Source organism: Petromyzon marinus (genome assembly GCF_048934315.1).
Source record: "Petromyzon marinus isolate PM22_M1 ecotype Great Lakes invasive population chromosome 70 unlocalized genomic scaffold, UKy_Petmar_22M1.pri1.0 chr70_unloc.4, whole genome shotgun sequence".
Taxonomy (NCBI): Eukaryota; Metazoa; Chordata; class Hyperoartia; order Petromyzontiformes; family Petromyzontidae; genus Petromyzon; species Petromyzon marinus.
In genome coordinates, this window is record NW_027422606.1 from 429,891 (window position 1) to 443,021 (window position 13,131).

The 13,131-nt window shown below is 50.7% G+C and overlaps 1 protein-coding gene across 5 annotated transcripts in view; it reads right to left on the reverse strand.

Moving 5' to 3' along the window:
• The window catches only part of LOC116937797 (organic solute transporter subunit alpha-like), a 136,436-nt gene that overhangs the window by 61,092 nt on the left and 62,213 nt on the right, over positions 1–13,131 (reverse strand). For 3 of the 5 annotated variants that reach the window (XM_076058366.1, XM_076058365.1, XM_076058367.1), the window contains 2 exons: positions 12,639–12,733; positions 5,346–5,500 (listed from right to left, as the gene is read on the reverse strand). In XM_076058366.1, the coding sequence (XP_075914481.1) occupies positions 5,346–5,500; positions 12,639–12,733 (250 nt within the window). Of the gene's footprint in view, positions 1–5,345; positions 5,501–11,418; positions 11,454–11,912; positions 11,951–12,638; positions 12,734–13,131 lie in introns of those variants that run through there. The other 2 variants (XM_076058368.1, XM_076058369.1) reach the window with 2 other exon arrangements.

Genomic DNA, 13,131 nt, shown 5'->3' on the forward strand with positions numbered 1-13,131 from the left:
CACTCCACTCACTGCACTAACTCACTCACTCCACTCCTCCCTCCTCACTCACTCCTCCCTCCCTCCCTCCCTCCTCCCTCCCTCCCTCCCACTCCACTAACTCCTCCTCTCACTCACTCACTCACTCCACTCACTCACTCACTCCACTCACTCCACTCACTCACTCCACTCACTCACTCCACTCATTCACTCCACTCACTCACTCACTCCTCCTCCTCTCACTCACTCACTCACTCCACTCACTCACTCCCTCCTCACGCCACTCACTCACTCACTCCACTCCTCCTCACTCACTCACTCACTCCACACCTCCTTTCCTCCCTCCACTCACTCACTCCACTCACTCACTCACTCAATCCTCCCTCCTCCACTCCTCCACACTCACTCACTCACTCCCCCTCCTCCACCCACTCACTCCACTCACTCACTCCTCCTCCTCCTCCCTCCTCCCTCCTCCCTCCCTCCCTCCCTCCCTCCCTCCCTCCCTCCTCACTCACTCACTGACTCACTTTCTCACTCCTCCCTCCCTCCTCCCTCCCTCCCTCCCTCCCTCCCTCCCTCCCTCCCTCCCTCCCTCCCTCCCTCCCTCCCTCCTCCCTCCTCCACTCACTCACTCACTCCACTCACTCCCTCCCTCCTCCCTCCCTCCTCCCTCCCTCCCTCCCTCCCTCCCTCCTCCCTCCCTCCACTCACTCACTCCACTCACTCACTCACTCACTCCACTCCTCCCTCCTCACTCACTCACTCCTCCCTCCTTCCTCACTCCACTCACTTACTCACTCCACTCACTCACTCACTCACTCCCTCCTCCTCCCTCCCTCCCTCCTCCTCCCTCCACTCACTCACTCACTCCACTCACTCACTCCACTCACTCCACTCACTCTACTCCCCCACCCGCTCCTGGTCCATCATGGCCCATGACCTCCTACGTACATCGTGATAATTGTTATGCTAATTCCTTTGTCAAAGCGTTTTACTTCCTCCCACACAGCTTAAAGGACGCGACCTGGGCTTGGCTGTTTTCACTACAACGCTGTCCTCAAGACAGCACGGTCCCTTCACCTGATGAAGGTCACTGGTGTTGTGGCCGAAACGTCGTGATTTTTGCAATTTTATTTTTTACCTACGTTACTTTACCGAATAGAACCAAAGAGTATGGATCCTTGCAGTCACGAAAGCATCAAATCTAGAGTCTGTGAGTCTCTGTGTGGTGAGTCTGTGGGTCTCTGTGTGAGTGAGTCTGTGGGTCTCTGTGTGAGTGAGTCTGTGGGTCTCTGTGTGGTGAGTCTGTGGGTCTCTGTGTGAGTGAGTCTGTGGGTCTCTGTGTGAGTGAGTCTGTGGGTCTCTGTGTGATGAGTCTGTGTGTCTCTGTGTGATGAGTCTGTGGGTCTCTGTGTGAGTGAGTCTGTGGGTGGCTGTGTGAGTGAGTCTGTGGGTCTCTGTGTGAGTGAGTCTGTGGGTCTCTGTGTGGTGAGTCTGTGGGTCTCTGTGTGGTGAGTCTGTGGGTCTCTGTGTGGTGAGTCTGTGGGTCTCTGTGTGGTGAGTCGGTGGGTCTCTGTGTGATGAGTCTGTGGGTGTCTGTGTGGTGAGTCTGTGGGTCTCTGTGTGGTGAGTCTATGGGTCTCTGTGTGTTGAGTCTATGGGTCTCTGTGTGAGTGAGTCTGTGGGTCTCTGTGTGATTAGTCTATGGGTCTCTGTGTGAGTGAGTCTGTGGGTCTCTGTGCGGTGAGTCTATGGGTCTCTGTGTGGTGAGTCTGTGGTTCTCCGTGTGGTGAGTCTGTGGGTCTCTGTGTGGTGAGTCTGTGGTTCTCCGTGTGGTGAGTCTGTGGGTCTCTGTGTGGTGAGTCTGTGGGTCTCTGTGTGATGAGAATTTGGGTCTCTGTGTGGTGAGTCTGTGGGTCTCTGTGTGGTGAGGCTGTGGGTCTCTGTGTGGTGAGTCTACGGGTCTCTGTGTGGTGAGTCTATGGGTCTCTGTGTGCTGAGTCTGTGGGTTTCTGTGTGGTGAGTCTGTGGGTCTCTGTGTAGTGAGTTTATGGGTCTCTGTGTGGTGAGTCTATGGGTCTCTGTGTGGTGAGTCTGTGGGTCTCTGTGTGGTGAGTCTGTGGGTCTCTGTGTGGTGAGTCTGTGGGTCTCTTTGTGATGAGTCTGTGGGACTCTGTGTGGTGAGTCTGTGGGTTTCTGTGTGGTGAGTCTGTGCGTCTCTGTGTAGTGAGTCTATGGGTCTCTGTGTGATGAGTCTATGGGTCTCTGTGTGAGTAAGTCTATGGGTCTCTGTGTGAGTGAGTCTATGGGTCTCTGTGTGAGTGAGTCTATGGGTCTCTGTGTGAGTGAGTCTATGGCTCTCTGTGTGTTGAGTCTATGGGTCTCTGTGTGAGTGAGTCTATGGGTCTCTGTGTGAGTGAGTCTATGGGTCTCTGTGTGAGTGAGTCTATGGGTCTCTGTGTGAGTGAGTCTATGAGAGTCTCTGTTTGAGTGAGTCTATGGGTCTCTGTGTGAGTGAGTCTATGGGTCTCTGTGTGATGAGTCATTGGCTCTCTTTGTGAGTGAATCTATGGTTCTCTGTGTGAGTGAGTCTATGGGTCTCTGCGTGGTGAGTCTATGGGTCTCTGTGTGAGTAAGTTTATGGGTCTCTGTGTGAGTGAGTCTATGAGAATCTCTTTGTGACTGATTCTATGGGTCTCTGTATGAGTGAGTCTATGGGTGTCTGTGTGAGTGAGTCTATGGGTCTCTGTGTGAGTGAGTCTATGGATCTCTGTGTGTTGAGTCTATGGGTCTCTGTGTGAGTGAGTCTATGGGTCTCTGTGTGAGTGAGTCTATGAGAGTCTCTGTTTGAGTAAGTCTATTGGTCTCTGTGTGAGTGAGTCTATGGGTCTTTGTGTGAGTGAGTCTATGGGTCTCTGTGTGAGTGTGTCTATGGGTCTCTGTGTGAGTTAGTCTATTGGTCTCTGTGGGAGTGAGTCTATGAGAGTCTCTGTTTGAGTAAGTCTATTGGTCTCTGTGTGAGTTAGTCTATGGGTCTTTGTGGTAGTGAGTCTATGGGTCTCTGTGTGAGTGAGTCTATGGGTCTCTGTGTGAGTGATTCTATGAGAGTCTCTGTGTGATGAGTCAGTGTGTCTCTTTGTGAGTGAGTCTATGGTTCTCTGTGTGAGTGAGTCTATGGGTCTCTGCATGGTGAGTCTATGGGTCTCTGTGTGACTGAGTCTATGGGTCTCTGTGTGAGTGAGTTCATGAGTCTCTGTGTGAGTGAGTCTATGGGTCTCTGTGTGACTGAGTCTATGAAAATCTCTGTGTGAGTGAGTCTATGGCTCTCTGTGTGAGTGAGTCTGTGGGTCTCTGTGTGAGTGAGTCTATTGGTCTCTGTGTGGTGAGTCTGTGGGTCTCTGTGTGGTGAGTCTATGAGTCTCTGTTTGGTGAGTCTATGGGTCTCTGTGTGGTGAGTCTGTGGGTTTCTGTGTGGTGAGTCTGTGGGTCTCTGTGTAGTGAGTTTATGGGTCTCTGTGTGGTGAGTCTATGGGTCTCTGTGTGGTGAGTCTGTGGGTCTCTGTGTGGTGAGTCTGTGGGACTCTGTGTGGTGAGTCTGTGGGTCTCTGTGTGATGAGTCTGTGGGTCTCTGTGTGGTGAGTCTGTGGGTTTCTGTGTGGTGAGTCTGTGCGTCTCTGTGTAGTGAGTCTATGGGTCTCTGTGTGATGAGTCTATGGGTCTCTGTGTGAGTGTGTCTATGGGTCTCTGTGTGAGTGTGTCTATGGGTCTCTGTGTGAGTAAGTCTATGGGTCTATGTGTGAGTGAGTCTATGGGTCTCTGTGTGAGTGAGTCTATGGGTCTCTGTGTGAGTGAGTCTATGGCTCTCTGTGTGTTGAGTCTATGGGTCTCTGTGTGAGTGAGTCTATGGGTCTCTGTGTGAGTGAGTCTATGAGAATCTCTGTGTGATAGTCTATGGGTCTCTGTGTGAATGAGTCTATGGGTCTCTGTGTGAGTGAGTCTATGGGTCTCTGTGTGAGTGAGTCTATGGGTCTCTGTGTGAGTGAGTCTATGGGTCTCTGTGTGAGTTAGTCTATTGGTCTCTGTGGTAGTGAGTCTATGGGTCTCTGTGTGAGTGAGTCTATGGGTCTCTGTGTGAGTGATTCTATGAGGGTCTCTGTGTGATGAGTCAGTGGGTCTCTTTGTGAGTGAGTCTATGGTTCTCTGTGTGAGTGAGTCTATGGGTCTCTGCATGGTGAGTCTATGGGTCTCTGTGTGACTGAGTCTATGGGTCTCTGTGTGAGTGAGTCTATGGGTCTCTGTGTGAGTGAGTCTATGAGAGTCTCTGTTTGAGTGAGTCTATGGGCCTCTGTGTGATGAGTCTATGGGTCTCTGTGTGAGTGAGTCTATGGGTCTCTGTGTGATTGAGTCTATGATAATCTCTGTGTGAGTGAGTCTGTGGGTCTTTGTGTGAGTGAGTCTATGGGTCTCTGTGTGAGTGAGTCTGTGGGTCTCTGTGTGAGTGAGTCTGAGAGTCTCTGTGTGAGTGAGTCTATGGCTCTCTGTGTGTTGAGTCTATGGGTTTCTGTGTGAGTGAGTCTATGAGAATCTCTGTGTGAGTGAGTCTATGGGTATCTGTGTGAGTGAGTCTATGGGTCTCTGTGTGAGTGAGTCTATAGCTCTCTGTGTTGAGTCTATGGGTCTCTGTGTGAGTGAGTCTATGAGAATCTCTGTGTGAGTGAGTCTATGGGTCTCTGTGTGAGTGAGTTTATGTGTCTCTGTGTGAGTGAGTCTGTGGGTCTCTGTGTGACTGAGTCTATGGGTCTCTGTGTGAGTGAGTCTATGGGTCTCTGTGTGAGTAAGTCTATGGGTCTCTGTGTGAGTGAGTCTATGAGAATCTCTGTGTGAGTGAGTCTATGGGTCTCTGTGTGAGTAAGTCTGTGGGTCTCTGTGTGAGTGAGTCTATGGGTCTCTGTGTGAGTGAGTCTGTGGGTCTCTGTGTGACTGAGTCTATGGGTCTCTGTGTGAGTGATTCTATGGGTCTCTGTGTGAGTAAATCTATGGGTCTCTGTGTGAGTGAGTCTATGAGAATCTCTGTGTGAGTGAGTCTATGGGTATCTGTGTGAGTGAGTCTATGGGTCTCTGTGTGAGTGAGTCTATAGCTCTCTGTGTGTTGAGTCTATGGGCCTCTGTATGTGTGAGTATATGGCTGTCTGAGTGAGTGAGTCTATGGGTCTCTGTGTGTGTGAGTCTCTTGGTCTCTGTGTGAGTGAGTCTATGGGTCTCTGTGTTAGTCTATGGGTCTCTGTGTGAGTGAGTCTATGGGTCTCTGTGTGAGTGAGTCTTTGAGAGTCTCTGTGCGTACGAGGGGAGTCTGTCGGACTCACGGGGGCCGCTCCGTTGATCCACACGAGCGTCTTCCGTTTGTAGGGACACTCGATCTTGCGCTGCAGGTACACCACCTCCTCCAGGTAGACCGCCGTGCAGAGCAGCGTGAGCATTGTCAGTCCTCCGTACAGCACCGCCATTGCCAAGTCCATGCCTGACTCGCCATCGTCAGCACCGTCATCATCATCAGCATCATCAGCACCATCATCATCACCATCATCATCACCATCATCATCAGCACCATCGTCATCACCATCAACACCGCCACCACCGTCAGCACCGCCACGGCCAAGTCCATGCCTGACTCGCCATCATCAGCACCATCATCATCAGCACCATCATCATCAGCACCATCGTCATCATCATCAAACCGCCACCACCGTCAGCACCGCCACGGCCAAGTCCATGCCTGACTCGCCATCGTCAGCACCGTCATCATCATCAGCATCATCAGCACCATCATCACCATCATCATCACCATCATCATCACAATCATCATCATCACCATCATCAGCACCATCGTCATCACCATCAACACCGCCACCACCGTCAGCACCGCCATGGCCAAGTCCATGCCTGACTCGCCATCACCAGCACCGTCATCATCACGAGCACCATCAGCACCGCAACCATCATCACCGGCACCATCACGAGCACCATCAGCACCGCCACCACCATCATCATCATCACCAGCACCATCACGAGCACCATCAGCACCGCCACCATCATCACCAGCACCATCACGAGCACCATCAGCACCGCCACCACCATCTTCATCATCACCAGCACCATCACGGGCACCATCAGCACCGCCACCATCATCAGCAGCACCAGCACCATCATCATCACGAGCACCATCAGCACCGCAACCATCATCACCAGCACCATCACGGGCACCATCAGCACCGCCACCATCATCAGCAGCACCATCACCAGCACCATCATCATCACGAGCACCATCAGCACCGCAACCATCATCACCAGCACCATCATCATCACGAGCACCATCAGCACCGCAACCATCATCACCGGCACCATCACGAGCACCATCAGCACCGCCACCGTCATCAGCACGATGAATGTATCCGTAACATCGTTGCAGCGACGTGAATGGTGTCACTGTGGCGTGTCACGCCAGCCAGTGGCATAGGAGTGGAGCTCTGGGTCATGGACCTCTCTCTGGCACCAGAGTGGCTCTGGCCTGGACGCGTCCCCTAGGGGGCATGCTTCGGATGACGGTCAGAGAGAGGGCTCGTGAGCACGTGACAGGCTGGGCGACCCCCCCCCTCCCCAGGAGGGCACGTGACCCCCACAGGGTGGCGGCGAGGGACACGGTGATGCTCGGTCGAGAACCTTCTGGGAAGATCCAGGAGGGGGCGTGGCCGAAGGCGGAGCGAGGCCACGCCCCCGTAGAAACAACTGTTGTTGAACGTGATGCATAGTTACTCTGTTGGGGTCTAGTTCACTGTTGTTGTACGTGATGCATAGTTACCCTGTAGGGGTCTAGTTCAATGTTGTTGTACGTGATGCATAGTTACCCTGTAGGGGTCTAGATCACTGTTGTTGTACGTGATGCATAGTTACCCTGTAGGGGTCTAGTTCACTGTTGTTGTACGTGATGCATAGTTACCCTGTTGGGGTCTAGTTCACTGTTGTTGTACGTGATGCATAGTTACCCTGTAGGGGTCTAGTTCACTGTTGTTGTACGTGATGCATAGTTACCCTGTTGGGGTCTAGTTCACTGTTGTTGTACGTGATGCATAGTTACCCTGTAGGGGTCTAGTTCACTGTTGTTGTACGTGATGCATAGTTACCCTGTAGGGGTCTAGTTCACTGTTGTTGTACGTGATGCATAGTTACCTTGTTGGGGTCTAGTTCACTGTTGTTGTAAGTGATGCATAGTTACCCTGTAGGGGCCTAGTTCACTGTTGTTGTACGTGATGCATAGTTACCCTGTAGGGGTCTAGTTCACTGTTGTTGTACGTGATGCATAGTTACCCTGTAGGGGTTTAGTTCACTGTTGTTGTGCGTGATGCATAGTTATCCTGTAGAGGTCTAGATCACTGTTGTTGTACGTGATGCATAGTTACCCTGTAGGGGTCTAGTTCACTGTTGTTGTACGTGATGCATAGTTACCCTGTAGGGGTCTAGTTCACTGTTGTTGTACGTTACGCATAGTTACCCTGTAGGGGTCTAGTTCACTGTTGTTGTACGTGATGCATAGTTACCCTGTAGGGGTCTAGTTCACTGTTGTTGTACGTGATGCATAGTTACCCTGTTGGGGTCTAGTTCACTGTTGTTGTACGTGATGCATAGTTACCCTGTAGGGGTCTAGTTCAATGTTGTTGTACGTAATGCATAGTTACCCTGTAGGGGTCTAGTTCAATGTTGTTGTACGTGATGCATAGTTACCCTGTAGGGGTCTAGTTCACTGTTGTTGTACGTGATGCATAGTTACCTTGTTGGGGTCTAGTTCACTGTTGTTGTACGTGATGCATAATTACCCCCTGTTGGGGTCTAGATCAATGTTGTTGTACGTGATGCATAGTTACTCTGTTGGGGTCTAGTTCACTGTTATTGTACGTGATGCATAGTTACCCTGTAGGGGTCTAGTTCACTGTTGTTGTACGTGATGCATAGTTACCCTGTAGGGGTCCAGTTCACTGTTGTATGTGATGCATAGTTACCCTGTAGGGGTCTAGTTCACTGTTGTTGTACGTGATGCATAGTTACCCTGTAGGGGTCTAGTTCAATGTTGTTGTACGTGATGCATAGTTACCGTGTTGGGGTCAAGTTCACTGTTGTTGTACGTGATGCATAGTTACCCTGTTGGGGTCTAGTTCACTGTTGTTGTACGTGATGCATAGTTACTCTGTTGGGGTCTAGTTCACTGTTGTTGTACGTTGTGCATAGTTACCCTGTAGGGGCCTAGTTCAATGTTGTTGTACGTGATGCATAGTTAACCTGTAGGGGTCTAGTTCACTGTTGTTGTACGTGATGCATAGTTACCCTGTTGGGGTCTAGTTCACTGTTGTTGTACGTGATGCATAGTTACCCTGTTGGGGTCTAGTTCACTGTTGTTGTACGTGATGCATAGTTACCCTGTAGGGGTCTAGTTCACTGTTGTTGTACGTGATGCATAGTTACCCTGTTGTGGTCTAGTTCACTGTTGTTGTACGTGATGCATAGTTACCCTGTTGGGGTCTAGTTCACTGTTGTTGTACGTGATGCATAGTTACCCTGTAGGGGTCTAGTTCACTGTTGTTGTACGTGATGCATAGTTACCCTGTAGGGGTCTAGTTCACTGTTGTTGTACGTGATGCATAGTTACCCTGTTGGGGTCTAGTTCACTGTTGTTGTACGTGATGCATAGTTACCCTGTAGGGGTCTAGTTCACTGTTGTTGTACGTGATGCATAGTTACCCTGTTGGGGTCTAGTTCACTGTTGTTGTACGTGATGCATAGTTACTCTGTTGGGGTCTAGTTCACTGTTGTTGTACGTGATGCATAGTTACCCTGTAGGGATCTAGTTAACTGTAGTTGTACGTGATGTAAAGTTACCCTGTTGGGGTCAGGTTCACTGTTGTTGTACGTGATGCATAGTGACTCTGTTGAGGTCTAGTTCACTGTTGTTGTACCTGATGCATAGTTACCATGTAGGGGTCTAGTTCACTGTTGTTGTACGTGATGCATAGTTACCCTGTAGGGGTCTAGTTCACTGTTGTTGTACGTGATGCATAGGTACCCTGTTGGGGTCTAGTTCACTGTTGTTGTACGCTATTCGTAGTTACTCTGTTGGGGTCTAGTTCACTGTTGCTGTACGTGATGCATAGTTACCCTGTTGGGGTCTAGTTCAATGTTATTGTACGTTATGCGTAGTTACCCAGTAGGGGTCTAGTTCACTGTTGTTGTACGTTATACAATTGTCCTGTTGGAGTTTTAGAAATAAACGAGTTGCCTCCAAGTTCAAGTGTGTGTCTCCGTGAAATACACTACGCAGGTATGAATTACCCAACCGGCAATGGACACCCATTGTAATTCATGTGCATTCATTAATACTCTTTGGTTCTATTGGGTAAAGTCACATAGGTCAAAATAAAATAACAAAAAATCACGACTTTTCGGCCACAACACAAGCGGCCTTCATCAGGTGAAGGGACGAGACTGTCTGGAGGACAGCGCTGGAGTGGGAGAAGCCACGCTTAGATCACGACCTTTAAGCTTGTGATCGCGGCATAAAGGTCGTGATCTGAGCGTAGCTTCTCCCACTCCAGCGCTGTCCTCCAGACAGTTTCGTCCCTGCCCCTGATGAAGGCCGCTTGTGTTGTGGCCGAAACGTCGTGATTTTTTGTTATTTTATTTTCACCTACGTTACTTTACCCAATAGAACCAAAGAGTATGGATCCTAGCAGTCACGAAAGCTTTAAATCTAGAATTGCATTCATTAACCTGTGACGAGCTCTCAAGTGACGTCATCGCTTTTACCTCCTCTGTTTGAGGAGCGAAACAGGAGGAGGATTCCTCCACAGCTTCGGTCTGCTCTACGCCTGATGATGTCGGGTTGCAATTACTGGCGAAACGTCGTACTCGGATTGTAAATGTTGTGGATTTGATCTCCAAAACACCGAAAAATGTTAGTGCTGTACTAGTGACGAATTGTGAATGTTGTAGTGGGTTTAACTCTCCATCACACAGCACCCGGTTAGTGCTGTACTAGTGACGAATTGTAATTGTTGTAGTGGGTTTAACTCTGCAACACACAGCAACCGGCTAGTGCTGTACTAATGTCGAATTGTAAATGTTGTAGTGGGTTTAACTCTCCAACACACACAACCGGTTAGTGCTGTACTAGTAACGAATTGTAAATGTCGTAGTGGGTTTAACTCTCCAACACACAGCAACCGGTTAGTGCTGTACTAGTAACGAATTGTAAATGTCGTAGTGGGTTTAACTCTCCAACACACAGCAACCGGTTAGTGCTGTACTAGTAACGAATTGTAAATGTCGTAGTGGGTTTAACTCTCCAACACACAGCAACCGTATTCTTAGTTCTTTCGGTAAAGTCACGTTGAAGGGAAACAATAAAATAATAAAAAATATATAAAACAATAAAAATTCTCACGACGTTTCGACCATAACACAAACGGTCATCATCAGGTGTGTCGGTTTGCAATAATTTATTTAGTTTTAAAACGGTGTATTTATTAAAAAAAAACGTTAGCGCCACGCGCAGCGATTTGACAGTTTGTTTAGAAGGACGAGTCCATCTATGTTCTGAAAAGAGGAGGGGGGAGACGAAAAATTAATGTATGCTGTCTGAAAGCCACTGTAAGCGTGAACAATCAATTAAGACCTGAAATAGTTTATCAAATCTTTCCAATGATTGCTAAGCGAGAATCCATCTTTTCGGTTGAAATTGTCTCTGTGCTTGTATATGTGGATAGCCTCATGAACGAATCTCTCATGGCAGCCAGATGGCTTACAAAGAACCTCTGTCTTGGAAAAGTCAATGTCATGTGAGCCTACTGAATTATAACAATGATCTGCCACGGACGAGGTGTTGGTCCTACTGTGTTTAAGGTCTGCTTTGTGTTCACGAATGCGGTCTGAGACATGGCGTTTGGTTTCTCCAATGTCACTACTACCACAGAGGCAACTTAGTTTGTAGACACCAGGGTATTGTATGTCCGGAATCACATCTTTTACAGACGGAACCAGATCACGGATTTTATGTAATGTGTTGAAACGGACCTGGATCTTGTGTTTATTCAAGATTTTGGAGATCTTTTTTGTGATCCCCGCAATGTAGGGTAAAGTGATGGTTTTGAAAGGCTCCTCAAGAGGGTCCTTCTTCATGGTTTGAGTCATAGCTTTGCGGATTGTATAGTCGGAGTAACCATTAGCCTTAAGAGCTTGGTGTACGTGCTTGAGTTCACTGGCTAGTGTTCCTGGTCGGATATGCAAAAAGTTAGACGTTAACAAAGTCGTAATTAATCGCAGTAACAGTTCTGGGTGAGTGAGTGAGTGTGTGAGTGTGAGTGAGGGTGAGTGAATCAGTGGTGAGCTCCATACTCTGCAGCATGACTTCTGGGGTAGGAGGCTGCCCCACGCACGCCAGGTGAGTGTGGGTGAGTGGGTGGGTGGGTGTGGGTGAGTGAGTGGGTGGGTGAGTGAGTGAGTGGGTGAGTGAGTGTGTGGGTGAGTGAGTGAGTGAGTGGGTGAGTGAGTGTGTGGGTGATTGTGGGTGAGTGAGTGAGTGGGTGGGTGAGTGGGTGAGTGGGTGAGTGAGTGAGTAAGTGAGTGGGTGAGTGAGTGAGTGAGTGGGTGAGTGGGTGAGTGTGGGTGAGTGAGTGGGTGGGTGAGTGTGAGTGGGTGAGTGGGTGGGTGAGTGGGTGAGTGTGGGTGAGTGAGTGGATGAGTGGGTGAGTGAGTGAGTGGGTGAGTGAGTGAGTGAGTGGGTGAGTGAGTGAGTAAGTGGGTGAGTGGGTGAGTGAGTGAGTGGGTGAGTGGGTGAGTGAGTGAGTGAGGGTGAGTGAGGGTGAGTGAATCAGTGGTGAGCTCCATACTCTGCAGCATGACTTCTGAGGTAGGAGGCTGCCCCACGCACGCCAGGTGAGTGTGGGTGAGTGAGTGGGTGGGTGAGTGAGTGAGTAAGTGAGTGGGTGAGTGAGTGAGTGGGTGAGTGGGTGAGTGGGTGGGTGAGTGAGTGAGTGGGTGGGTGAGTGAGTGAGTGGGTGAGTGGGTGAGTGGGTGGGTGGGTGAGTGGGTGAGTGTGGGTGAGTGAGTGGGTGGGTGGGTGAGTGAGTGAGTGGGTGAGTGGGTGGGTGAGTGAGTGAGTGTGAGTGAGGTTGAGTGAATCAGTGGTGAGCTCCACACTCTGCAGCATGACTTCTGAGGTAGGAGGCTGCCCCACGCACGCCAGGTGAGTGTGGGTGAGTGAGTGGGTGGGTGAGTGGGTGAGTGGGTGAGTGGGTGAGTGGGTGAGTGAGTGGATGAGTGAGTGAGTGAGTGGGTGGGTGAGTGTGAGTGAGTGAGTGGGTGAGTGGATGAGTGAGTGGGTGAGTGGGTGAGAGAGTGAGTGGGTGAGTGAGTGGGTGGGTGGGTGAGTGAGTGGGTGAGTGAGTGAGTGGGTGGGTGAGTGGGTGAGTGAGTGAGTGGGTGAGTGAGTGAGTAAGTGAGTGGGTGAGTGAGTAAGTGGGTGAGTGGGTGAGTGAGTGAGTGGGTGAGTGAGTGAGTGAATGTGAGTGGGTGTGGGTGAGTGAGGTTGAGTGAATCAGTGGTGAGCTCCATACTCTGCAGCATGACTTCTGAGGTAGGAGGCTGCCCCACGCACGCCGGATCCACGCTGCCATTCTCCATCAGCATCTGGAGCAGCACGGGGGGCGACCTGGGGGAGTGGGGGGGGGTTAGTGGGGGGGGGGGTGGAAGGGGAGGGGGGGTGGGGGGAGAGGTGGGTGGGGGTGTGGGAGGGGAGAGGATTGCCAGGTGGGAGGGAGGGGGGGGGGATGGAAGGTGGTGGGGTGGGATGGACAGGGGTAGGGGGGCGGGTACAGGGGGGGTATGGAGGTGGAGGGGGGGTTAGAGTGGGGTAGAGGGGGAGTTAGAGGGGGTAGAGGGGGGGTATGGAGGTGGGGTTAGAGGGGGGTAGAGGGGGGTAGGGGGGTAGAGGGGGGGGTACAGGGGGGTAGAGGGAGGGGGGTAGAGGGGGGTAGGGGTGTAGAGGGGGGGGTACAGGGGGTAGAGGGAGGGGGGTAGAGGGGGGTATGGAGGTAGGGGGGGTGTAGA